Source organism: Strigops habroptila, chromosome W (genome assembly GCF_004027225.2).
Source record: "Strigops habroptila isolate Jane chromosome W, bStrHab1.2.pri, whole genome shotgun sequence".
NCBI classification, from domain to species: Eukaryota; Metazoa; Chordata; class Aves; order Psittaciformes; family Psittacidae; genus Strigops; species Strigops habroptila.
This window is the reverse complement of record NC_044301.2, coordinates 17,461,431-17,487,657: the sequence shown is the minus strand read 5'-3', so window position 1 is coordinate 17,487,657 and position 26,227 is coordinate 17,461,431. Positions and strand designations below refer to the sequence as shown.

Sequence of the window (26,227 nt, the reverse complement as noted above, 5' to 3'; positions counted from 1 at the left end):
TGAAGAGGCCAAAGTCTGCTCTCTTGAAGTCCAGGGCAATGAGCTTGCTGCATGCTCTTCTCACTGTCCTGAGGATCTCAAACTCAACCATCTCGTGATCACTACAGCCAAGGCTGCCTTGGAGCATCATATTCCCAACCAGCCCCTCCCTGTTGGTGAGCACAAGGTCAAGCATGGCACCTCTCCCTGTCGGCTCCTCTATTACTTGCAAGAGGAAGTTGTCTTCCACGCAATCGAGGAACCTCCTGGATTGCTTGCGCCAGGCCGTACCGTCCCTCCAATAGATATCAGGATGGTTGAAGTCCCCCATGAGGACGCCTGTGAGCATGAGGCTTCTCTTATCTGTCTATAGAGTGCCTCATCCACAGAGTCCTCCTGATCAGGCAGTCTGTAACAGATCCCCACAGTAATATCCCCCATCGCTATTCTCCCTTTGACCCTGACCCACAAGCTCTATGTTGACTGATCACCTGTCCCCAGACAGAGTTCCATACTCTCCAGCCTATCATTGACATAAATAGCAAGTCCCCCTCCCCGTCTGCCTGGCTTGTATTTCCTAAAGAGCCTATAACCTTCCATTCCAACACTCCAGTCATAGGAGCCATCCCACCATGTTTCTGTGATGCCAATGATATCATATCCCCATAGCCATGCAGACATCTCCAATTCCTCTTGTTTATTCCTCATTCTATGTGCATTTGTATAGAGGCATCTGAGCCAAGCTCCGGATGAAGCCTCATTGGCTGGAGCAGCTGAAATCTCTCTGCATCGCTCCAAGCATTTATTACAGGTGCTGGCATCTGACTGGGAGTGTTGGGACGGATCGATGACCCCCTCCCCCAACACATCTAGTTTAAAGCTTTCTTGACCAGCCTGGCAAGTCTCCTATCAAAGCAGCTCTTCCCCTTCTTTGTCAGACAAGCTCCACCAGCCTCCAGTAGACCTGGCCTCCCAAATTGAGTCCCATGTTCTAAATAACCAAACCCCTGACCCTGGCACCACCGTTCTAACCATTTATTAACCTGCCAAATTTGCCCGGCCTTTTCAAGGTCCTCCCCTTTGACCTGGAGTATTGATGAAAAAATTATCTGAGCTCCAGAGCCCCTAACCACCTCTCCCAGGGCTCTGTAGTCATCCTTAATGTTCTCCAGGCTACTGCTGTCTATATCACTAAGCACCCACATGGACCACTAGAAGGGGGTAATAGTCAGCGAAACTTACTAGACCAGGCAGCCTCTCAGCAACATCCCTGATCTGAGCCCCTGGTAGGCAACACATCTCTTTCGAGACTGGGTCAGGCCGACAAATGGGTGCCTCTATGCCCTTCAAAGTAGAGTCACCTACTACTATGACCCGCTGCTTTTTCCTGGAGGCACTAGTAGTGATCCTCTTTACTGATGCATGTTTTAATTGTTTAAAGTTTCTTCAGCTTTGATAAAAACTTACCTAGAAGACTAACTGTGTTAGATGGGTCTCACACTGTGAAATTGGTCCGTGGTGGACCACCCCGATCATCTAGAATGAGTGTGCATGGCAAAGAGCTGGCAAGGCCACTCCTCCTGACACAGGTTGGCCCCCTGCGTCAGGATGAGTCTGCACTTTTGGCATATAAAAAGCCCAGGCTTTGGGAGAGATCGAGGAGGCGGATCCAACTACCACCAAGGTAGACGTTGCCTCTGCGGGGACGCCCACTAAAGTAGTGCCTGCCACCCCATCTCTTCACGATGCACCTCGGAGCTGGCCTCTTGGTCATTGTATAAGTGTGTGTGGGTCGGTAAGAATCTGTGCCTAACCTATTCTTTGGTAGCCTTTAGTTATCTTTCTTTCTGGCTTGTTATATCTCTGGATTTTATATCTATTCTGGATCTTGTAATAAACTTTCTAGCAGTTTGGTGTGTGTGTGTGTGTGTGTGCGCGTGGCTTATGTCCTTCTCCACCCGGAATCCTTCGATCCCTGGAACACTAACACATGAATAATTTGCTATGTCAGTGTTCTCTGGTAACTACCAATGCAGATGTTCTTGCATGGTACTTCACATTAAAATACCAGTATTTTGAGTCTCTACTCCAAAAATTATTAAGCTACCTTATTTATCACCATGCACAAGAATGCATACAAGCACAGTGGAGTAGCCAATGGTAACTTGCTACCATATAACATTTTCATACATTGAATTTACACACCATTTTGATACCAAGTTTTAAGTAGGAGAAAATAAGAAAGGAATCTGAATAGACAAAGCTATTGCAAGATTTGCATAAAATTTTGCATGAAAAAATATATTAGAAGCTGCAGCTCTTGTGGACTCTAGTTCTCTATTCTCAGAGAGACATTTTAACAGCATAACTTCCTGTGTGATAGTATTCAAAGAGAATAAAAATATCTGTCTTTACAGCATATCATCTCTTATCAATTAAGGAAAACCACGAATGCTTACCTTCATTTCTCCTTCTTCTACCACTAGCTGCCAATTGGCATCTCCTCCTACATCTTGCAAGGAGTATGTCATATGGTTTTGTACCATCTCTTCCACCTATAAAGGAAAATAATACACATTTTAAAATAATTTCTTCCATCCTCTTGGACAGGGGACTGGTACAGTATAGGAAGCCACAAGTCAATACTTCAAATCCTGTGCAGGAGCTGAACTTCGACAACAGAGCCTTCTATCACAAGTCAAGAACAAACAGATACTTCTGGCCTTTGAAAGCAAAAGCCAAAATCTTGACTCAATGTCCTGGGTTCAGCTATAGCAGTCATTTTTCTCCTTCTTAGTAGCTGGTGCAGTGCTATGGTTTTGACTTTCAGCCTGGGAACAACGCTGATAACACCGATGGTTTTAGTTGTTGCTAAGTAATGTTTACTCCGACCAAGGACTTTCTCAGTCTCATGCTCTGCCAGGGAGGAGGGGAAGCTGGGAGGAAGCAGACAGGACACCTAACTCAAACTGGCCAAAGGGGTATTCCATACCATGGTACGTCATGCCCAGTATAGGAACTGGGGGGAGTTACCCGGAAGGCCCAGATCGCTGCTCGGGTCAGGCTGGGTATCGGTCAGCGGGTGGTGAGCAATTGTATCCTCTCCCCTCGTTATTTCCCTTATCATTATTATTATTGGGAGTAGCAGTAGTGGTTTTGTATTATACCTTAGTTACTGGACTGTTCTTATCTCAACCCGTGGGAGATACATTCTTTCGAATCTCCTCCCCATCCCTCTGGGAGAGGGGGGAGGAAGAAGTTGAGGAGTGAGCGAGCGGCTGTGTGGTTCTGAGTTACCAGCTGGGCTTAAACCACGACACTCAACTTCCAACTTCATTCTTTATGGGTACTTCCCTATCCTTCCTTTGCACCTCTAAACTGTCAAAACTCACTATTTCAACCTAAGACAGTTTTATTTCAGTATATAGGAAATTACTTCAGGTATCTCCAAATAGAATTACAATGTGTTGGAAAACTTGAAAGCCAATATTCACTGAACGGCATTTAAAAAGCTGAACAAAGAAGGAGAGACAGACAAGCTCTAAAAATGTGAATGCATATCAAAAGTCATATTGAAACAGCAGTGAAAGAAACAGGCATAAGCAAAGCATGCCTATTTTGTTTCATTAGCATCTTTGCACAGTTGCCTGCTAGAAAAAATGAACAGAAGTGCTTACATTCCAAAAAATTACAGTGATGCAGAGGCTCCACTATTATAAAATGCTCATTTAAAAATTACTTAGCTAGACAGTTGTGTGTTTTTCTTAAAGGCCAAATATTTGATACATTTTTATCAAGCTATGTGAACACTTTTTTTTTTTTTCCAAATAACATGCATAAAAATGGGTGGTGGGACAGGAAATGGATTTTTATTTTAAATCTACAGTTCTATTCTGTTTCTTTTGTGTCTGTCCCCCCAGTTTCCAAATCCCACTCCCCCACAAATAAAAATATAAAGTATCCATTGTTGTGTAATGTTTACAAGTGATGGAAACAATAGTTTTTCAGCCTAAAAGGTCAGCGACTACTAGAACTCATCACAGAAAATAAGTCCATGTAAATGACACAATTTTCCTGAATTACTAGAAATACCTTTTTTAAAAAGGAAAAGCACTGCAAGCAAAGGTTAGTCAATTGACAAACATACAGATTAGTCTAAGAGGTGTACAATCACAAGATTAATAGCCTGAACCTATAAGTGGTTTTTGCACAACTTACTTACAAAAGTATTTTCTATGCACACTAGGCTTTATAACATATAAAACATAACTTAGGAAGTAGTACAAGTATAGAGCAAAATTAAAGAATACTTAATGAAATTTTTCTAATATGATATAGAATTGAAAGACGTTATTTACTTTTAATTTGAAGAAGTAATTTTGTTTGTACAATGTACCCTTTGGGCAATACGCTTCAGACCAGGAAGAAAAAAAAGTAATTGAATCAAATAGAAATCCTCAAAAAGACAACTACTTAGTACAGGAATAGAGAACTTACTTTTTGTCTCAACATACTAGTTTAATGCTAGCAGTGACGTAACAAAAAAATCCAGGTTCTAGAGAAGAGGATGAAACACAGCAAAGATATGCAACCCCCACTCTACACAGTAATACAGTACCTGGGTGCTGAATCTGTGAACATCCAAGGCACTGACTAGATTAATGGAAGACATGGAGGAAGAGCAACTATAGGGCTACCAGACAGACAAAGAAAAAACCAAGTAATCAAAGCAAAGGCATAACAGAACATTCAGTACCAACTTGTGAGTACAAGATAATGAAGGAAATCAAAAGCAACATAAGCAGCAAGCACAGTAGTGAATGCTGATTTCATGCACCCATTATGTAATATGTGTCCAGTGTAGCCCTAAGAAGAGCATAGAGTGTTTTCACTAAAAAACACTAAACAAAGTCAACTGATCCTAATGCAAGACTGGTTTTGGTTTTGTTTTTTAATAAATTAAATGAATTTGGGTGAGAGTATCTGTCCTGGTTTTGGCTGGGATAGAGTAAATTTTCTTCCTAGTAGCTGGTGCAGTGCTGTGTTTTGGCTTAGTCTGAAAATAATGCTGATAACACACCGATGTTTTTAGTTGTTGTTAAGCAATGCTTACCCTGATCAAGGACTTTTCAGTCTCTCATGCTCTGCACAGGAAGCCAGGAGGAAGCAGAGACAGGACACCTGACCCAAACTAGCCAAAGGGGTATTCCATACCACAGCACGTCATGCCCAGTATATAAACTGGGGGGAGTTACCTGGAAGGGACCAATCGCTGCTGGGTTGGGCTAGGTATCGGTCAGCAGGTGGTGAGCAATTGTATTGGGCATCACTTGGGTTTATTGTTTTTTTTTCCTTTCCCCTTTCAGTTTTATATCTCTCTCCTTGTTATTTCCCTTATTATTATTTTGTACTTTATTTTAGTTATTAAACTGTTCTCATCTCAACCTGTGGGTTTTACATTCTTTTGATTCTCCTCCCCATTCCACCTGGGGGGGGAGATAAGGGGGTTGTGAGCAAGTGGTTGCATGGTACTTAGTTACTGGCTGGGTTTAATCCATGACAGTATCTTAAAAACACTAAGGTTAGCAAGTTCAGTTTGGGGTTTTTTTCTCCTTTAATATAATCCTTAACTGACAAGCTTGATACAAGTCTAGCATATTCTAAATAGATACTGAAATCAGTACTTTTTTTTTAGCCAAGACAGAAAACAGTCCTTCTCCAATTCCGGCTACTTCAATTGAAAATGAGTAAACCATTGAAAGTAATACTAGAAACACCTAAAGAAATTAATTTAAAAAAAAAAAAAAAAAAAAAAAATCAATCTTACCTATCCATAGAAAATATTATATAGAAATAGAATACAGCCCATTATTCAGAGCAGATAATGAGAAATATCTTACCTTTTGGACAAATCTATGAGCCCCCACAGCAGAATATGCATCTCCAGAAGGTAAGGATGTTGGCCAGTGTAATCTGGCCTTCTCACTTTGGGACTGCAATAAAATAGGTTTAATTATTGGTAGTCAGCTGCTACTGGGTGGACTATGAAACCAAGTGAGGCATCCTCAATCTATATAATGGCTACAACAACTAATGCTGTCCATGACAGATATGAAGTTGTCATCCTGCTGGAGTTCTCAGGAAGTGAATGGGCCTGGAGACTGAATTACCCATTTGTCTATACTTCAAGGTGTATTTCCAGGTTAAGCAAAATAGATTAGCAGCATTAAGGATGTTGCATCCATGTAGTAGTACAACAGTCACTCAAAACTTTTACTTTCCACTAAGAGACCCCAACACGGATAAAACTCTGTTGGGTACTATATGTCCACTAGAAAGTCTTATAATTCTTAAGCAAGTAACTGTATTCACTATATTCATAAGCCTAAAACCTTTTAAGACAAAGGAGGCACTACTTTGTATTCTGAGACAAGGAAGTACAAAATGAAATATAATCCTTTGCAAACAAGAAAATTCAGTTCTAAGTAACTTTAAGCTTGGCGGCTTTGCACATAACAACAAAACTTTCCAAACCTAAAAAGCCCAACCAAAAGAACATAATAAGGATCCTTGTATAAGATAAATTGTTGTAGCTGACATAGTTTTAGAACCTTATGACTTTCAGATAAAATTTATTGTAAGCAAAACAGGTCTGTAGATAAAGAGTGTCTGAAATTAGCGGATGTTCAGGATGTGCTGTAGCTAAGTTAACTGATAAGTAGAAGGACGAGAAGAAATCACTCACTTATGTCAGCAGTGTTACCAAACTAATTAAACTGGCATAAGCACTTATCTACTGCGCAGACCTCAAAGACTACCAGAACAAGAATTCAAGGAAAAGATAAGGTGATGAAGAGGAAGATGAAGAAGAAACGACCACCAAAGGTCCCAAAGACCACTACCATAATAAAGTGCGCATGCGGGAAGAATGTTCTAGGAATGTGATGTCATATATAAACAACTTCATGAATATGAATACAATATAATGAATATGTATGACTAACGACAATATAATCACGGTTTGGTTCATGCTCGGACAGAACACGCTAGGAGGAGCTATCCCCCGTGTTCTCCAGTGCCGCAATAAAGAATACCTGCTTGTCAACTTAAAACTTTGTTGATGAGTTCCTAACGAGTTCTACGAATCATATTCCCTCTCATTTTATACACTACTTATATTTTCTCATATTCTATACATTTCGTCACATGCATCTTATCCCTTTTTGATCCTTGTCACTGAATTATATTCAAGAAATGAGTTAGAGAAATAGCCAGAGCCTACACAATTTTTTAATAAAAACAAACACCAACAGAACTATGTCTTTCCTATTTCACATAGTGGTACAGTCAAAAGAAACTTCAGAGCAATAATTAGGTTTTGAAAAATACCTGCAGTATTTGATATTCTTATTTGCACAGGGCATGAGTTACATATAATGATAAGTTTTATATGGGACTAATACACTTATTTAGGCATTAGAAACCAGAGACATTCAATTAGCTTAACACTTATACTATCCTTTTCTATGCAAGTTGTGAAGTCGCTTTCTCAATATTAGTGTTAAGCAATGATATTTAACTGTATAAATATTAGAGAATTCCACTTGTGTTAGTATAAAATATCTAGAGTTTCAAGAGATGGACCCCAGGACTGAATAAGTCACAGAAGTCTTCCATGAAGTGCTCATCGTTAACACATTTTTCAAGTATTAATACCTGTTCTTCCATTTTATCCTGTCTATCGAGAGCAGCTTCAACAGCATCAAAGAATTCTTCTTCATTAATCAGACTATTAGGACCCTCCTAGAACATAAGAAACAAAACTAGTTCAAAATTTTGGAGACACGAAAGCCCCACTTCAGCTTAATATTAGAAATATATATTTACATATCATGCATAAAACAGGCAGAAGGAAATTTCTTCCATAGACCTCAAATATTTTCACCAATATTCTTATATTACAATTCATCTGAAAACCCTACTTGTTGAAGGAAGTTACTTCCTTTAATTACAATTTAGGCATAGTTCTACAAAGAAAGCAAAAAAACAGGAAACTGAAGACTGAGTAACAGTGTCAATATGTTTTGATACCAGATTTGGGTTTTAATTAACATATATCTTCTCTTAAAAATGTTTACAGTGTGTCAGTGAAGTAAACATATTAACATAATTGTGTAGTTAGATGCCTTCCAAGTATTCCAGTGCTTTAGGGTGCATTTCAGATATGTGCTCAAAGCACAACAAGACAAGACAAAATCCTGGGGATCACTATTGAAACTTCTTGGAAAGAACTGTTTAACAACAAACAGCAGGTAGAGTTGAGTCAACTATTAAAAACTTGTGTCCGCTAAGTAAAATGGCAATTTAAGAAAACTAGGTTTACTGCTTTTATTGTATTGTAAAACAAACTGGTCTGGCAAATTTCAAAAACCTACTTTACAACTAGGATATCTGGGAGAAGCAGCTGGATTCATAACCAGGTAGAAAAAGTTCAACTTTCCATCTATCTTTTTCTTTTAAAATACTAAAATAATAATAAAAAGTCAGCAGAAACATCTGTAGGCAAAGTATTTTAGACAAAAGCAGAATAAGGTAACCTGAGGTGAAGACAGACTTCTATTCTCTGATTCTTCATTCAGTTTCAGTTAACAAGGCATAAAAAGCAGCATGAACATGCTTCCACAGACAAAGAAATTGATTTACCCACACACACACTCTGTCCAATCAATCACAGAATCATAGAATGGTTAGGGTTGGAAAGGACCTTAAGATCATCCAGTTCCAACCCCCCTGCCATGGGCAGGGACACCTCACACTAGACCATGTCATCCAAGGCACTGTCCAACATGGCCTTGAACACCGCCAGGGATGGGGCATCCACAGCTTCTCTGGGCAGCCTGTGCCAGTGCCTCACCACCCTCACTGTAAAGAACTTCTTCGTTATATCCAACCTGAACTTACCCTGTTTAAGTTTGAAGCCATTACCCCTTGTCCTTTCGCTACAGTCCCTGATGAAAAGTCCCTCTCCAGCATGCTTGTAGGCCCCCTTCAGGTACTGGAAGGCTGCTATGAGGTCTCCATGCAGCCTTCTCTTCTGCAGGCTGAACAGCCCCAACTTTCTCAGCCTGTCTTCTTATGGGAGGTGCTCAAGCCCCCTTATCATTTTTGTGGCCTCCTCTGGACTTGCTCCAACAGCTCCATGTCCTTTTTATGTTGAGGACACCAGAACTGTACACAGCACTCCAAGTGAGGTCTCACAAGAGCAGAGTAGAGGGGCAGGATCACCTCCTTTGACCTGCTGGTTACGCTTCTTTTGATGCAGCCCACGATACGGTTGGTTTTCTGGGCTGCAAGCACACACTGCCGGCTCATGTTAAGCTTTTCATCAACCAACACCCCCAAGTCCTCCTCCACAGGGCTGCTCTGAATCTCTTCTCCACCTAACCAATAGCTGTGCCTGGGATTGCCCCGACCCAGGTGTAGGACCTTGCATTTCACTTTGAACTTAATGAGGTTGGCATTGGCCCACCTCTCAAGTGTGTCCAGGTCCCTCTGGATGGCATCCCTTCCCTCCAGGGTGTCAAACACACCACATAGTTTGGTAACATCAGCAAACTTGCTGATGGTGCACTCAATCTCACTGTCCATGTCACCAACAAAGATGTTGGACAAAATTGGTCCCAACACTGACCCCTGAGGGATGCCACTTGTTACCCATCTCCAATTGGACATTTAGCTGTTGACCTGCTCAATGATCCTGCCAGGCACAGAGGTGAGACTGACTGGTCTGTAGTTCCCTGGGTCTTCCACCTTCCCCTTCTTGAAAATGGGGGTTGTATTTCCCTTTTTCCAGTCATCGGGAACTTCACCTGACTGCCAGGATTTTTCAAATATGATGGATAGTGGCTTAGCAACTTCATTCGCCAGCTCCTTCAGGACCTGTGGATGGATTTCATCAGGTCCCATGGACTTGTGCACATTCATGATCCTTAGATGATCTCGAACCTGATCCTCTCCTGCAGTGGGCCTAAGGTCTTCATTCTCACAGTCCCTGCATATGTATTTCGTGACTTGAGTGGCGTGGTCAGAGCACTTACTAGTAAAGACTGAGGCAAAGAATTCGTTGAGAACCTCAGCCTACTCCAAATCCAGGGTAGCCAGTTCTCCTGTTTCCTTCCAGAGAGGGCCCACATAATCCCTAGTCTCTTTTGTTGGCAACATATCTATAGAAGCCCTTCCTGTTATCCTTGCCATCCCTGGCCAGACTCAATTCTAACTGAGCCTTAGCTTTCCTGACCTGATCTCTAGCTTCCCAGACAACACCCCTGTATTCCTCCCAGGCTGCCTGTCCTTCCTTCCACTATCTATAAGCTGCTTTTTTCACCCTCTGAATTTGCTCAGCAGCTCCTTGTCCATCCATGGAGGCCTCCTGGCTTTTTTGCTCCATTTCCTTCTTGTTGGGACGCATCGTTCCTGAGCTTGGAGCAGGCGATCCTTGAATATCAGCCAGCATTTTTGGGCCTCCCTGCCCTCTAGGACTATATCCCATGGAACCTTACTAAGAAGGTTCCTGAAGAGGCCAAAGTCTGCTCTCTTGAAGTCCAGGGCAGTGAGCTTGCTGCATGCCCTTCTCACTGTCCTGAGGATCTCGAACTCCACCATCAAATGATCGCTGCAGCCAAGGCTGCCTTGGAGCATCATATTCCCAACCAGCCCCTCCCTGTTGGTGAGCATGAGGTCAAGCATGGCACCTCTTGTCAGCTCCTCTATTACTTGCATGAGGAAGCTGTCATCCATGCAATCGAGGAACCTCCTGGACTGCTTGTGCCGGGCTGTACCATCCCTCCAACAAATATCAGTGTGGCTGAAGTCCCCCATGAGGACGAGGGCTTGCGAGCGTGAGGTTGCTCATATCTGCCTATAAAGGGCTTCATCCACGCAGTGCTCCTGATCTGGTAGCCCATCCTGGGTTCAGCTTTAACAGTTATTTTTCTCCTTCTTAGTAGCTGGTGCAGTGCTGTGTTTTTGACTTTTGGCCTGGGAACAACGCTGATAACACCGATGGTTTTAGTTGTTGCTAAATAATGTGTACTCTGACCAAGGACTTTCTCAGTCTCATGCTCTGCCAGGGAGGAGGGGAAGCCAGGAGGAAGCAGAGACAGGATACCTGACCCAAACTAGCCAAAGGGGTATTCCATACCATGGCACATCATGCCTAGTATAGAAACTGAGGGGTGTTACCTGGAATGCCCAGATCTGTGCTCGGGTTGGGCTGGGTATTGGTCGGCAGGTGGTGAGCAATTGTACTGGGCATCACTTGTGTTTATTGTTTTCTTTTCCTTTTCCACCTTTTAGTTTTATATTCTCTCCCCTTGTTATTTCCTTTATCATTATTATTATTGGTGGTAGCAGTAGTGGCTTTGTATTGTACCTTAGTTACTGGACTGTTCTTATTTCATTCTTTCCATTTTCCTCTCCATCCCTCTGGGAGCAGGGGGGAGGGAAGAAGGAGGGGAGGGAAGTAGAGGGGGAGTGAGCGAGTGTCTGCATGGTTCTGAGTTACCAGCTGGGCTTAAACCACAACATGGCCTGTAGCAGACCCCCACAGCAATGCCCCCTGCCACTATTCTCCCTTTGACCCTGACCCACAAGCTCTCTGTTGACAGATCAACTGTCCCCAGACAAAGTTCCATACTCTCCAGGCTATCATTGACATAAATAGCTACACCCCCTCCCCATCTGCCTGCCCTGTCTTTCCTAAAGAGCCTATAATCTTCTATTCCAACACTACAGTCATAGGAGCCATCCCACCATGTTTCTGTGATTCCAAGAATGTCATATCCCTGTAGTTGTGTACACATCTCTAATTCCTCTTGTTTATTCCCCATACTATGTGCATTTGTGTAGAGGCAGCTGAGCTGAGCTCCGAATAAAGCCAACTCATTGGCTGGAGTAGCTCTGCATCGCTCCAAGCATTCATTACAGGTGCTGGCATCTGACTGGTATGCTTGGGATGTATCAGTGCCCCACTCCTTTAAGAAACAAACTGATCTTCGAAGGCCTTAGCATTTTTAAAAATTTGAAAAACAAAATTTGTACCTCGTAGTCTGGCCCTCCAAAGTGGGACTTTTTCTTCAGTTCTGTCACAGCATTTTTGTATGATTCTTCAATTCTTCTCCTTTTCTCTATCTCCTGTAAAATTACATGATCGTTTGATGCAGCAAGAATGAATTGGCTGATAATAGTCAGCATGCCAATAAATGGAATGACCAGTATAGTTTTGTTGGTTTTTTCCCCCAAGTAACAATTGCAAAGCTGCCGATTTTTTTATTTTGAATGTATGCATTATATATGCCCATATACATGTATATATAATACAAAGCTTGGGGAGCTAGCTACCTTGAGAATACCTTCTTTAAGTCATGTGGAAGAAACTAGATCAGCAAGCAAAATCTGGTATCTAGTTTAAGCATAGCTATTCATGGTCTGTTAAGGATCAGACTTGGCATCTGTCAGTTTATATAAACTTCTTAACACAGATGCTTGGGCAGTGATAACAAAGGGTGAAAAGTAAGACTGGTAGAAAGCTAACTTGTTGAATGGGGTGAGATACTAGTGAATCACAGCATGTAAGAAGCTTGTATCTATAATTAGGTGGCATAGAATCCATGCGAATCATTTTGTGAACTCCATGCAGAGACTAACAACTTATCATTCTCCCATAATAGGTGCATGAGTGTACTACAGCCACTAATGATATCTATATTATTGTATATTTTGAATAAAGAAGTAGTAATGCTGGAATCAGATTAAGCCTAGTATTTCCTCTGCAAATTCTACATACTGCCAGATATTCCTAGAGAAAAAGCTATAAATACTTCCAAAATTCTTGCAGAACCCATCTCTAGTACATAAGATGTTTGTTCCCTTTTGGTAACCAGACACCACACACTACTTCTTGCAGATATGAGTATGATTATTCAGCAACCCAATTTGAACTTTAATGATTCAGTGGAAAACCCTTATCAACACTGAAAGGCTGAGTTTACCAAATGAGAATTTGGTGATAACGTTCACACTGGAACACATACTTTCCAGTTCCTAAAGAAAAATTTGAAAAATAAAGCAAAAGTTTTGATGCAAAATAAAGTAGTAAGTTTTCCACAGGAAAATTCTTATGAGAAAAGCAGCACTTAGATGAAGACAGTATTGCCTTTATATGTGAATGTAGGTTTTTCCCTTCCTGGAACTATCACAAACAGTTGATAACAGCTAACAATTGTTTTGCAAAATTTTGCAAGTTTACCTATTTTGAAAGTAACTAGAGAGTCCTGAAGATGCATAAAGCATGACTTGAGTGTAAGTCATTGAGAGAAAGCATAGAAGTTCTACCAGAACACTTGGAATGAAAAAAAAAGCCCCTAAAACAATCCCCTGACCCCTGCACTTTCTGTACTTCAATCTGCAAATTAGTGATGATTCACATGTGTCAAAAGACGACTCTCCATATCTGCAAGCTTCTCTTGGCAACAACATTAAATAAGGCAGAAATTGGGAAATTGTTTGATTGCACAGCAGAAAAATTACTGGTGTATTAAAACTTTTTGTAAAATTTAATGAGACATTTAAGTTACAATTGTGAAAGGTGAACAAAATAAACTACCCAAACATGTTAATCTTAAAGTAAAATTTAACTTTCAGAAGATAAGTTTGCACATTAATACCAATTATTAAGACCAAAGGAAACAAGAACAGAAAAATGTTGCTGTAGTCAAGACAACAAGAAAAGCATCATCATAAAGATTTTGTTGCAAATAAAAAAATGGACCAAATACTTGTCCTGGGTTCAGCTATAGCAGTCATTTTTCTCCTTCTTAGTAGCTGGTGCAGTGCTGTGTTTTTTAACTTTCAGCCTGGGAACAACACTGATAACACCGATGTTTTTAGTTGTTGCTAAGTAATGTTTATTCCAACCAAGGACTTTCTCAGTCTCATGCTTTGCCAGGGAGGATGGGAAGCCGGGCGGAAGCAGAGACAGGACACCTGACCCAAACTAGCCAAAGGGGTATTCCATACCACAGCACGTCATGCCCAGTATATAAACCGGGGGGAGTTACCCGGAAGGCCCGGATCACTGCTCGGGTCGGGCTGGGTATCGGTCGGCGGGTGGTGAGCAATTGTATCCTCTCCCCTTGTTATTTCACTAATCGTTATTATCATTGGTGGTAGCAGTAGTGGTTTTGTATTATACCTTAGTTGCGGGACTGCTCTTATCTCAACCCGTGGGAGTTACATTCTTCCCATTCTCCTCCCCATCCCTCCGGGAGCGGGGGGAGGAAGAAGGGGGGGGGGGAGTGAGCGAGTGGCTGTGTGGTTCTGAGTTACCGGCTGGGCTCAAACCATGACAATACTAGAGATTAAATTCTTTCCCTGTTTATCCATTTTCTTTAAAAAAGTCTATTTTAAAAATACATTGAAGAGGCTCATACTGAAAAATATACTGCACTGGAAAAATAAAAAGTCAAGCTCAAGATCCTAACAACTAAGAAGAAAAGTTCAAAAGCAAAGCTGTAACTACAATTAGCTTTAAATAACATTACGTGCTTTTGTATTAATTTTATTCTGGACATCTGACTCTTTTGGTAACAGACAAAACTAAATATAGAATTCTAAAATTAAAATCATTAAGTGCACTATTTTAGCAGTCGTCTTTAAAATTAAAAGATGTTTTTATAATGATTTCTTGCTTTCAAAGGTTTAAAAATAAAGTTTCCAACCTTCAGAATGTAACTTAAAAACCTTTAATGTATTTAAAAAACAGGGTTTCTAGAGAAAGATACTCACTTCATAACGTTGTACTCAAATTGTAGTCAGCTCCAGATTCAACAAGTTCTAATGAACTTGAGCTTTTTAATATTAGAAATATTTTAGGACAGCTATCATTTTGAAATATATTTGCTTCAAGTTCAGCAGACATAAATCTCTCACATCTTTAGGTTAAACTGTCCCTCTACAAGATGGAGGCTGTATAGTTTTGTGAAGTAGCAGGACTCTCGCTAATCACATTTGTGTTTTGCTGTCAAGTAAAACTTGGTTCTGAAGCTAGTGGAGTGAGGAAGCTGGAGAGGGAAGGAGAGCAAGCTGGATTACAACAGTACTCTATTGAGGAGGAGGAGTTATTCCAGAGCAGATAACATATCCACACTGCAGCCCATGGAGGACCCCATGCTGGAGCAGAGGGACATTTCCTGAAGGAACCATGTTCCAGGGAGGACCCCCACTGGAGCAGATTTTTCCCAGAGGACTACAGCCCTGGAAAGGACCCGCACTGGAGCGGGGGGAAAAGTGTGAGGAGGAAGGAATGGCAGAGACTAAGTGTTTTGGACTGATCTCGAACCCCCCATTCCCCACCTCTCCCACTCTGCACTGCTTGGGGCTAGGAAGCTGGGCGTAGAGGGACCTGCAGTGAAAATGTGAAGTTGAGACGGGGAAATGGGGAAAGCAAGCTGTTTTAGTGTTTGTCTTTTTGTTTCCCACTAACTGTACCTATTTTAATCAGCAACAAATTGATTTTCCCCAAGTTCTGCCATGACAAGAAGTGGTAAGCAATCTCCCTGTCTGTCTCATCCTATTCCCCCCCCCAGTCCTGCTGGATGGGGTGGCGAGTGAGCAGCTGGGTGGGCATTTGGCTGTTAAGCCAAGGCTAACCCACTACAATGCTATATTATTTAGTTCAATTAAAATCTCCTATTCTAAAAAGGACAGCAATTAGAGGAATCCAAATAAAAAAGGTTATTTTATATTAGAATTACAGTACTTCACCATGAGTATGCTGTAAACCCCAGAAAATTTCACTGACAAGTGTGACAAAGCTGCAGGTCTAACAAAGCAGAGAAACTTAAAATCTCCAAGTTTTTAGAAAGATGTTGCTATTTTAATTTCTGAGCAATTCGGTCTGATCTCAAACTGTACTTCCTTTAAGCAGGAGGTTGGACTAGAGACCTCTTGAGGTCTCTTCCAACCTGAATTACCCTATGATCTCATGAACAAGTTTCAAGTCTTAGGTCTGCTATAATTCTTCCAAGTACCTAGATGAAGCAATAATAAATTAAGTGTTGACAGAAGTCACGATACAATTAGATAGGACCAGGCCTTTGACATACAGGCAAATAAGAGCCAGGAGACAGGGGCAAGGATTCAAATGTGGACGTTTTTTGTCTGAATGACTTCATTCTTTGAATTGTGGACTGTACAGGACTGTACAGGACACCAGCCAGTGATGGCAGGATTCTAGACATCAAAGCCTGAAGTACAACCTAGCCATTCTTCTAGCACATCTCATCTGAAGAGAGAAGAGACTGCTGCTTTTGAGTTGCTATAGTGGTTGAGTAGGCTTACCACAAACTATCACTGCTATAAGAATAACAGATATATCACACACACCCCTAAAAAAATAACCAACTGGTATAAAACATGACTTAAAGGAATCTCTTCAATATCCTAAAGGTGAGTGAAATAATTGCATCTTAGACTTTTAAAGTTAGAACTGGTTGTTGTCCTCAGTACTGTCACCATCTCTTATCACAATTAAAACATTTCAGAGATTTGCACATCATTTTGCAAGCATGGATAATTAGGACTTCTAGAGGAAAGCAAGCAATACACTTACTACTGTAGAATACTATCAGGTTCTTTACAGATATAAAAAAAATATAGGAATACTATCTGAACAAGAGCTGGGAAAAGAAAGAATATGATAAATAATGTTACTGTATCACCAATGGCCAGGATGCGGTTTTAACTTTTTAATCGGAGTAATAAATAATGAAAGCACCTAAAATTAATAAACACTGTGTGGGATAATTACTGAATATGATTTAGAAATTAAACTTATATTTAAAAATGTAGCATTGCTCACACATAAAGGAAAAATGGACTTTCAGGGTAAGATGCAGCTGCACGTGGTACGCCAGGATTTCACTCCACAGCGGTTCCCGTGGCAACATTGCTTGACGGAGGATGGAGCAGAGTGGAGATTCTGCGGCCAAACTCTGTCCCAACACCAGCAGAGATGGGAACTAGGGGGTACTTAAAACTGATAAGCTGCATACTTGCTGCCCTGAGCCAACGGTCTGTCATCTTTTGACAAAATGCTGTCCTTTGTGTGAACTTTGCTTCATTATAATGCATTTTAATACGAAAACACACCTCCACCTCCAATGCTACCCGCCTCCAAAGTGAGACCACCCCTCTTTGAGCATGCTCTTTGAATTTTTTGTGGCATATACCTTTAAAAGCGAAGCGAGGAAAATTTACACCAATAACAATAAAGGTATGTATGACTAGAGTCACTCAAGCTCCACCTTGAAAGTGAAAAATAGTATAAAAATGACCCAAAAAGTGGGGGGCTTTGGGGAAGACATCATCGTGGACGAGCCGAGGAAGACCCCATCAGCTGACTACTCTCGACTCCTGGGACCAGTCGACGGGCTGGACCTTTCTCCCCCCCCATAGGGACGCCTTTGGGTAAGACTTGCACTGTACCCAGTGCTTCCCCGGGAAAATTAGGAATCTCTATATAGAGTTACTTTTTACTTTTATACTTTAAAGCCAGGCTGTATTATTCATAACTTTGTTGCGCGGTTGTATACCTTATTATTTGCACGTGCTTTTGCAGACAGTGTATTTATCACCGGCAATCCACAAGAACCTGTATCTGTTGCTTTAATAAACTGCACTGTTTAAGTAGCTAATCGTAAATCTCTCATTGAATGCGACCAGCTCCCTCAGTGTGGCTGTGCTAGTTCGTGAGCACGATTAGACTGAAGGTGCAGTGCACTATTAGTGCATCCGGAATCGAGATTATTCAATATATTGAATGCGACCGGACTGATAGTGGCAAATTGGGCATCACTCAGAATCTAAGCCTAGCCGCACCCAGCCCCTCTAACATCTGAGGACCAGCTGGAAAGCAAGGGGGTTTATTTTCTGCCAAATTATTTTACCCTTTCATGCAACACACTGGAATAAAAAGTTAAAACCAGCTAATTTGAAATTTCCATTTCAAGCTAAAGAAACAATTTTTTCAACAAAAGTAAAAGGAAAGTTATCTTACCTTATCTAGTCTTTTTTGCCAGCTTTCTTCACGTTTTACCATGAGTTCAATACAATGAGAGAGTGTAGCAAGGATTCCAGCAGTAGTTGCCTTGAAAGTTATAGCTTCTCCTTTAAAGTCTATGCCATTAATTCCTTTGGGTGTCACATGTGGAAACACTAAACCCAAACATGAATCATTCAATAATAGCTGCCTTTAACTCAAACAAGCATTATACGCATGTGCTTTATATTACAACTGTTTGAATAAAATAGACTGGATAGAAAGTTAATTTAAAAATAAAAATCAAAAGTGCTAATAATTTTCAGCTATCCAAAGGATAAGAAAGAGATTCAAAAGGAGGAATGCATCCCTTCAGCTTCATTTTGCTATACTGTATTTCAAGGCTGATTGTAATGCTGCATTACTCTGCAAATTGCGTGGGTGGAGGGAGTGGGAATACTTTGTAACAGTAGCAGTTTGACAGCTTGAATTGGGGCCCAATTAACACAGAGCAACTTTAAAACATATGAGATACAGCACTAAGAAAGGAACAATTTAAAAATGCAATCAAACCCCAAAGGTAACATTTCAAGGTTGCTTTAAGCAGGTAACAATAGATTTAAAAACCTCAACATAAAAAGGTATGTATGATATAAAAGTATCAAATGTGTTGAATTATCCAAGTACTGTAGGCTTTTGCAGTTCCAACTACTTCATGCTGTCAATCAGGCCATCTGTTGTTAAGGCTATTTAAACAAGTCACTTGAAATGTGTGACAAAAAAGTACCTATTCTATGTCAAACCTGTATGTAGGTTGACAGAATAACAAATCAAACACTACACATTAATGCCAGAAAATATTAGAAAGCAGAAGTAACACCCATGTTGAAGCTGACTGATCCCAGCAAGTTAAAGTAACTCCTGCTATGCCATGGGGCAAGCTAATGACTTATCACCCAGTTGGATACTGCTTTCTTTTCCCAGTCTGTCAGTTTTTCAATGTGCCACTGTTATGGTTTACAGAGTACAAAAAAAATTCGTGTAAGTTTATTCAATATCTGTCTGCAAGGGTAAAGTAGAGCTTTCAAGCAGCTCAGTTCTTGTAGGGAAGAGAAATGCAATTACTGTTCTCTAATGATAGAGCACAATAGCTACACTTAAGGAACAAAAAGCGTCACATGGTCTTAAGCAATGGTTTAAGCCTCCAGAGGTTTTCTATGCCCTCCTTTCAGAAGGAATCAAACTTTTTCAAACAGATGTTTACACATCACATGCTACTTCAAATACCTCAATAAGCATACATACTATGGTAGAAGACAGCTTTCTTTTTTTGTTTCGTGTTAATCAAGAATACTCCCTAAAAAGGGAGGGAGGGAGGGAGGGAGGGAGGAAGGGTGGAAGGAGGGAGGAAGGGTGGAAGGAAGGAGGGAGGGAGGGAGGGAGGAAGCTGTAGGAAGGAAAGAAAGAAAGAAGTGGAAGGAAGGAAAGAAAGAAAGAAGCGGAAGGAAGGAAAGAAAGAAAGAAGCGGAAGGAAGGAAAGAAAGAAAGAAGCGGAAGGAAGGAAAGAAAGAAAGAAGCGGAAGGAAGGAAAGAAAGAAAGAAGCGGAAGGAAGGAAGGAAAGAAAGAAGCGGAAGGAAGGAAGGAAAGAAAGAAGCGGAAGGAAGGAAGGAAAGAAAGAAGCGGAAGGAAGGAAGGAAAGAAAGAAGCGGAAGGAAGGAAGGAAAGAAAGAAGCGGAAGGAAGGAAGGAAAGAAAGAAGCGGAAGGAAGGAAGGAAGGAAGGATCTGTTTCTGAAGCAATAACTAGCTCTCCTTCCCCTTAACAGCTGCAGAGGGAACACAGAAGAGGCTAAGACTGAAAGTGGTATAATCTGGCAAGGAGGTGATGCAGTGAATTCATTGAATAATGAAAATTAGACAACAAGAGCTTCACCAATAACACACTTGAGTAATGAAAAAATGCAGTTTATACTAATAATATGTCCTGCTGGTATAGACCATGTTCACGTGCAGGCTTACCAGCACAGCTATACTGCCTATAGATGTGATTTTTCTCTTAAATATGCTATATGCTAGACACACTGAAGAAATTACCACTGGCTGCAACATTATAAAATAATTTCAGAAATCTATGGTAGATTGTAAAGGAGATGCAGCACAACAGTCTCATTTTGTGGAAAAAAGCCAGCTTTTGTTCCTGGATTTCTTTAGGTCTCAGCTATAAGTCATTAATACTTCCATACGGTTTCAGTCATCATATATTCTAAGTCATTCTTAAAGAGTCTCAAAGTAGCTTGCAGCTTCAAAGTTGGTGTCCATAGTTCCTTTCAGCCATTATAATTCTGGACTAAATCAAACTTCTTTCAGAAACATGCAAGGCCTATTTCTTTGAAGAGAAGATCACTCAAGATATTCCTTACTGTGGATGGGAGTATTTTGATTCACTCCTAATCACAGGAGATATTTGTCGTCCCAGAAAATGTCAGAAAACAGCCTCAAACCCCATCTCAGCAACAGCTGAACCTCAGCACATTAGAAGTATCTGTCAGGAGATTTTTTTTTCTATTTGGAGAGGTGAATATCGTTCCTATTCCCTTTTTAACATCTTTTTTTCACGTGTCGTGGTTTAAGCCCAGCCAGTAACTCGGAACCATGGAGCTGCTCGCTCACTCCCCCCTTTCTTCCTCCCCCTGCTCCCAGAGGGCTGGGGAGGGGAATCAAAAGAATGTAACTCCCACCAGTTGAGATAAGAGCAGTCCAGTAACTAAGGTATAACACAAAACCACTACTACTACCACCAATAATAATAATAAGGGAAATAACAAGGGGAGAGGATACAATTGCTCACCACCTGCCGACCGATACCCAGCCCAGCCTGAGCAGCGATCTGGCCTTCCAGGTAACTCCCCCCAGTTTATATACTGGCCTCCCCCTGCTCCCAGACCAGAATCTCCACACGGAGACCAGACTCAAGTTCTGGTCTCCGTGTGGAGGTGTGGATTTTTACTGGGCATGACGTGCTGTGGTATGGAATACCCCTTTGGCTAGTTTGGGTCAGGTGTCCTGTCTCTGCTTCCTCCCGGCTTCCCCTCCTCCCTGGCAGAGCATGAGACTGAGAAAATCCTTGATCGGAGTAAACATTACTTAGCAACAACTAAAAACATTGGTGTGTTATCAGTACTGTTCCCAGACTAAAGTCGAAAACACAGCACTTCACCAGCTACTAAGAAGGAGAAAAATGATTGCTACAGCTGAACCCAGAACACGTCAGCTACAAGACTGAGTGTTTCAAATTGAAATCATGCATCAGGACATCTGTAGGTTCAAGTTAAAGGCAAATAGGAAAGTGTTCTTATCATTGCAACTGTTCTTCTATCCTAGTGATCAGACTATGCAGCCAACTGAAAGAAGCAGCAGTATGATTTTTCTACTACTTTAACTTAAATTTCAACATCTTCCAAGTGGTTCGTTTTTAATTTTCCTGTCTTCTAAACATTTTGCTTTATTTGTAAATTGATTTCTCTAGCCTTTTTCATAATGAATTTTTCATACCACACTTTAGCCTTCTTCAATAGCTCTTCAGCCCTTCTCTCCTACGCACCTTGATGTCTTTTAGGATAGATCAGTTTTCCCATCTTGTTCATAACATGCTGTTTATAATACTTTCCCAGATGTCCCAAATATGAATTGGTTGATAAAATCTGTTTTCCAGTGAAATGGAAGATTAGTTTTAAAAGACAGTAAGTAGAAAACCAAAGTTCCTTTATCTTTTCAATTTTATGCCATCTTAAAATCTTACGTCACTAAACTAATTGTAAATGAAAGGGAAATGGTTGGGTGCATGTCCTGGTTTAACCCCAGCCAGCAACTAAGTATGATGCAGCTGCTCACTCACTCCCCACCCTGTGGGATGGGGATAAGAATCAGAAAAAAGGTAAAACCTGCGGGTTAAGATAAGAGCAGTTTAATAATTGAAATGAAGTAAAATATAATAATAGAAATAATAAAAAATAAATAATAATAATAATGATAATGGGGGGGGAAAGGAGAAAAATTCAGAAAACAAGCAATGTCTAATACAATTGCTCACCACCCACTGACTGATATCCAGCCCGACCCGAGCAGCAATCGGCCCCTCCTGGCTAACTGAGCATGATGTTCTACAGTGTGGAATACCCCTTTAGCTAGTTCGGGTCAGCTGTCCTGGCTGTGCTCTCTCCCAGCTTCTTGTGTTCCTCCTCACTGAGAGAACATGGGAAAAGGAAAAAGCCCTTGATTTAGAGTAAGCACTACTTAGCAACAAATAAAACCACGGGGGTGTTATCAACATTATTCTCAGAATAAAGCCAAAACATGTCACTGTACCAGCTACTAGGAAGAAAATTAACTCTGTTCCAGGGGAAACCAGGGCAGTATTCATCCCTTATTCCATACCATTTATGTCATGCCAGGTCCCACACTTCCCAATACACCATCACCTGTTCTGTCTCTTGATATACAGATAAAGATATCATTCCTTTAGTCTATGGACCATCTCTACCAAAGTTCGTTGAGTTCATTTAGTCCATGACTTTGGGGCTCCATCTGTCATAACAGTCTTTCAGGGCAGGAAAGATGAATGGTGTGTGGTGTTAGAATATTGCATGCTGGAGCCAGTTCTGATTCTATCATTACTGCACTTCTCTGATTTCATCTAAGTTAATTCTTTGTTAATGTGGTGATCAAAATTGAGTGGGGTACATATCCTCAAATCTGGAGTGTCAGAAACAGGTGTCATTAGATGCCCAATGTGGTGATGGGTATATAGCCACCATGGAAGGGATAATATATAGTGTTATAGAGCACTTGACATTGTACAGCTTAATTCATTGACTACTGTCACCAAAAATCAAATCCTCTTAAAGTACACACCGGACTTCCCTATCCTCCTGCATTACCCACCAAATGCACCCAGGTCCCTGAGCAAAAGCAATCCCACGAGTGGGTTTGCCTTTGCCTGAGGCAGGAATAACCCAGACTGTCTTCCCCAGCAGATTCTTTATGCGCACCACAGGAACTTTACCCCCCCCCTACAGAAAATAAAACTTTTGATTGGGCAGGGACAGCTCTGTTGGCAGATCCTCTAGTACTGACTAACCAGGTGGCTTTTATTAAATGTGTATCCCAATTCTTCATGGTCCCAATACCCATTGCTCTCAGCAAATAGTCGTTAACAGTGCATTGTATCATTTGATTTTTTCTGAAGCCTGGTGCATGATAGGGGATGTGATATGCCCACTCAATGCCATGCTCTTTGGCCCAAGTGTCTATAAGGTTGTTCTGGAAATGAGTCCCATTGTCTGACTCAATTCTTTCTGGGGTGCCGCGTCACCACAAGACTTGTTTCTCAAGGCCCAGGACAGTGTTCCAGGCAGTGGTGTGGGGCACAGTGTATGTTTCCAGCCACCTGGTGGTTGCTTCCATCATCGTAAGCACATGGTGCTTGCCTTGGCGGGTCGGTGGCAGTGTGATAAAGTCAATCTGCCAGGCCTCCTGTCATGGTTTAAACCTAGCCAGTAACTCAGCACCAGCAGCCACTCACTCACCCCTCTCCTTCCCCACTTGGCAGGTGGGATGAGGAGAAGAATCGAAAGAATGTAAATCCCACAGGTTGAGATAAGAACAGTCCAATAACTAAGGTAAAATACAATGATAATAGAAAGAATACCAACAATAAGGAAACCACAAAAAAATAAATGAAAGCTCAGAAATCACAAGTGATGCACAATACATTTGTTCACCACAAACTGACCGATATGCAGCCCAACCCGAGCAGTGATCAGCCCCTTCTGGGTAACTCCTCCCAGTTTCTATACTGGGCATGACATGCTGTGGGATGGAATATCCCTTTGGCTAGTTTGGGTCAGGTGTCCTGTCTCTGCTTCCTCCCAGCTTCCTGTGCCCCTCCTCACTGGCAGAGCATGAAACTGAAAAGTCCCTGATCGGGGTAAGTGCTACTGAGCTACAACTAAACCATCGGTGTATTATCAGCATTATTCTCAGACTAAAGCCCAAACAAAGCACTGCACCAGCTACTAGGAAGAAAAATAACTGTTACAGCTGAAACCAGGACACTTCCCCATATTTATACATCAGTCACTGTCCTCCATACCGGAGAAGCTTTAACCGCTTGGCTTGCTTAATTGCAGCACATGTTTCACAGTCATGAATAACCTGGGCAAGAGCGTCCATTGTTAAGTCCACCCCTCGATCACGAGCCCATCTATATGTTGCATCTCTGCCTTGATGGCCTGAGGTGTCATGGGCCCACTGGGGTATAAATAATTATGTTGCCATTCTAAATCTACCTGAGCCACTTCAATCTTAGCAGCTTGATCCACCTGTTGGTTGTTCTGATGTTCCTCGGGGCTCTAGAAGACAAAGGAATCCAAGAGAGCTGGTCAATGTTTAAGCATAACTTCCTCCTAGGCCAAGACCAGTGTATCCCCATGATGAAATCAGGCAAGGGGGGCAGGAGACCTGCACGGATGAGCAGGGACCTCCTAGTAAATCTTAAACTCAAGAAAGAAATTCATGGGAGGTGTAAAAAAGGACAGGCCAAGTGGGAGGAATATAGGAACATCATCAGGGTATGCAGGGATGCAACAAGGAAGGCCAAGGCCCACTTAGAATTGAGTCTGGCAAAGGACACCAACGATAATAAGAAAGGCTTCTACAAGTATATCAGCAGCAAAAGGAAGATAAGGGAAAATGTGGGGCTGCTGCTGAATCAGATGGGTGTCCTGGTAACAGAAGACACAGAGAAGGCAGGATTACTGAATGCCTTCTTTGCATCAGTCTTTACCACTAAGGATGGCCCTCAGGAGTCCCAGACATCAGAGGTAAGAGAAGAAGGCTGGAGAAAGGAAGACTTCCCCCTGGTCACAGAGGATTGGGTTATGGATAGGCTAGATAGAATTAACATCCATGCTGATGGGATGCACCCATGGGTGCTGAGGGAGCTGGCAGATGTTGCTCTGCTGCTCTCCATCATGTTTGAAAAATCATGGAGAACGGCAGAGGTGCCTGATGATTGGAAGAAGGTCAATGTTACTCTCACCTACAAAAAGGGCAAGAAGGAGGACCCGGGAAACTACTGGCCAGTCAGCCTCACCTCCATCCCTGGAAAGGTGATGGAACAGGTCATTCTGGAAGTCATCACCAAGCATGTAGAAGAAAAGAAGGTCATCAGGAGTAGTCAGCATGGATTCACCAAGGGGAAATCTTGCTTGACCAATCTAATAGCCTTTTATGATGACATGGCAAGATGGGTCGACGAGGGGAGAGCAGTGGATATTATCTACCTCGACTTCAGAAAGGCTTTTGACACTGTCTCCCACAGCATCCTCGCAGGTAAGCTTAGGAAATGTGGGTTAGATGAATGGACAGTGAGGTGGACAGAGAACTGGCTGAATGGCAGAGTTCAGAGGGTCATGATCAGCAGAGTAGAATCCAGTTGGAAGCCTGTAGTCAGTGGTGTTCCCCAGGGATCAATACTAGGTCCGGTCTTATTCAACTTGTTTATTAATGACCTGGATGAAGGGCTGGAGTGCACCCTCAGCAAGTTTGCTGATGATACAAAGCTGGGGGGAGTGGCTGATACATGTGAAGGCTTTGCTGCCATTCAGTGGGAACTTGACAGGCTGGAGAACTGGGCAGAGAGAAACCTAATGAGGTTCAACAAGGGCAAGTGTAGGGTACTGCACCTGGGGAGGAAGAACCCCAAGTACCAGTACAGGATGGGGGCTGACCTACTAGAGAGCAGTTCAGCTGAGAAGGACCTGGGAGCACTGGTAGATGGTAAGTTGACTATGAGCTATCAGTGTGCCCTTGTGGAAAGGAGAGACAAGAATATCCTGGGGTGCATCGGGAGGAGTATGGCCAGCAGGTCGAGGGAGGTGTTCCTCCCCCTCAACTTGGCCCTGGTGAGGCCACATCTGGAGCACTGTGTCCAGTGCTGGGCTCCTCAGTACAAGACAGACAAGGAGCTGCTGGAGAGGGTCCAGCGGAGGGCCACAAAGATGATCAGGAGTTTGGAGCATCTCTCTTATGAGGAGAGATTGCAGGAGCTGGGCCTGTTTAGAGAAGAAAAGACAGAGGGAAGCTTATTAAT

The 26,227-nt window shown here is 41.9% G+C and overlaps 1 protein-coding gene across 9 annotated transcripts in view; it reads right to left on the bottom strand.

Annotated features, from left to right (window-relative positions):
• LOC115619067 (ceramide transfer protein) overlaps positions 1-26,227 on the bottom strand; it is a 93,701-nt gene that overhangs the window by 24,733 nt on the left and 42,741 nt on the right. For 8 of the 9 annotated variants that reach the window (XM_030511089.1, XM_030511082.1, XM_030511085.1 and 5 more), the window contains 6 exons: positions 18,095-18,252; positions 12,079-12,171; positions 7,696-7,782; positions 5,880-5,972; positions 4,598-4,672; positions 2,439-2,534 (listed from right to left, as the gene is read on the bottom strand). In XM_030511089.1, the coding sequence (XP_030366949.1) occupies positions 2,439-2,534; positions 4,598-4,672; positions 5,880-5,972; positions 7,696-7,782; positions 12,079-12,171; positions 18,095-18,252 (602 nt within the window). The remainder of the gene's footprint in view (positions 1-2,438; positions 2,535-4,597; positions 4,673-5,879; positions 5,973-7,695; positions 7,783-12,078; positions 12,172-18,094; positions 18,253-26,227) is intronic. The other variant, XM_030511087.1, reaches the window with a different exon arrangement.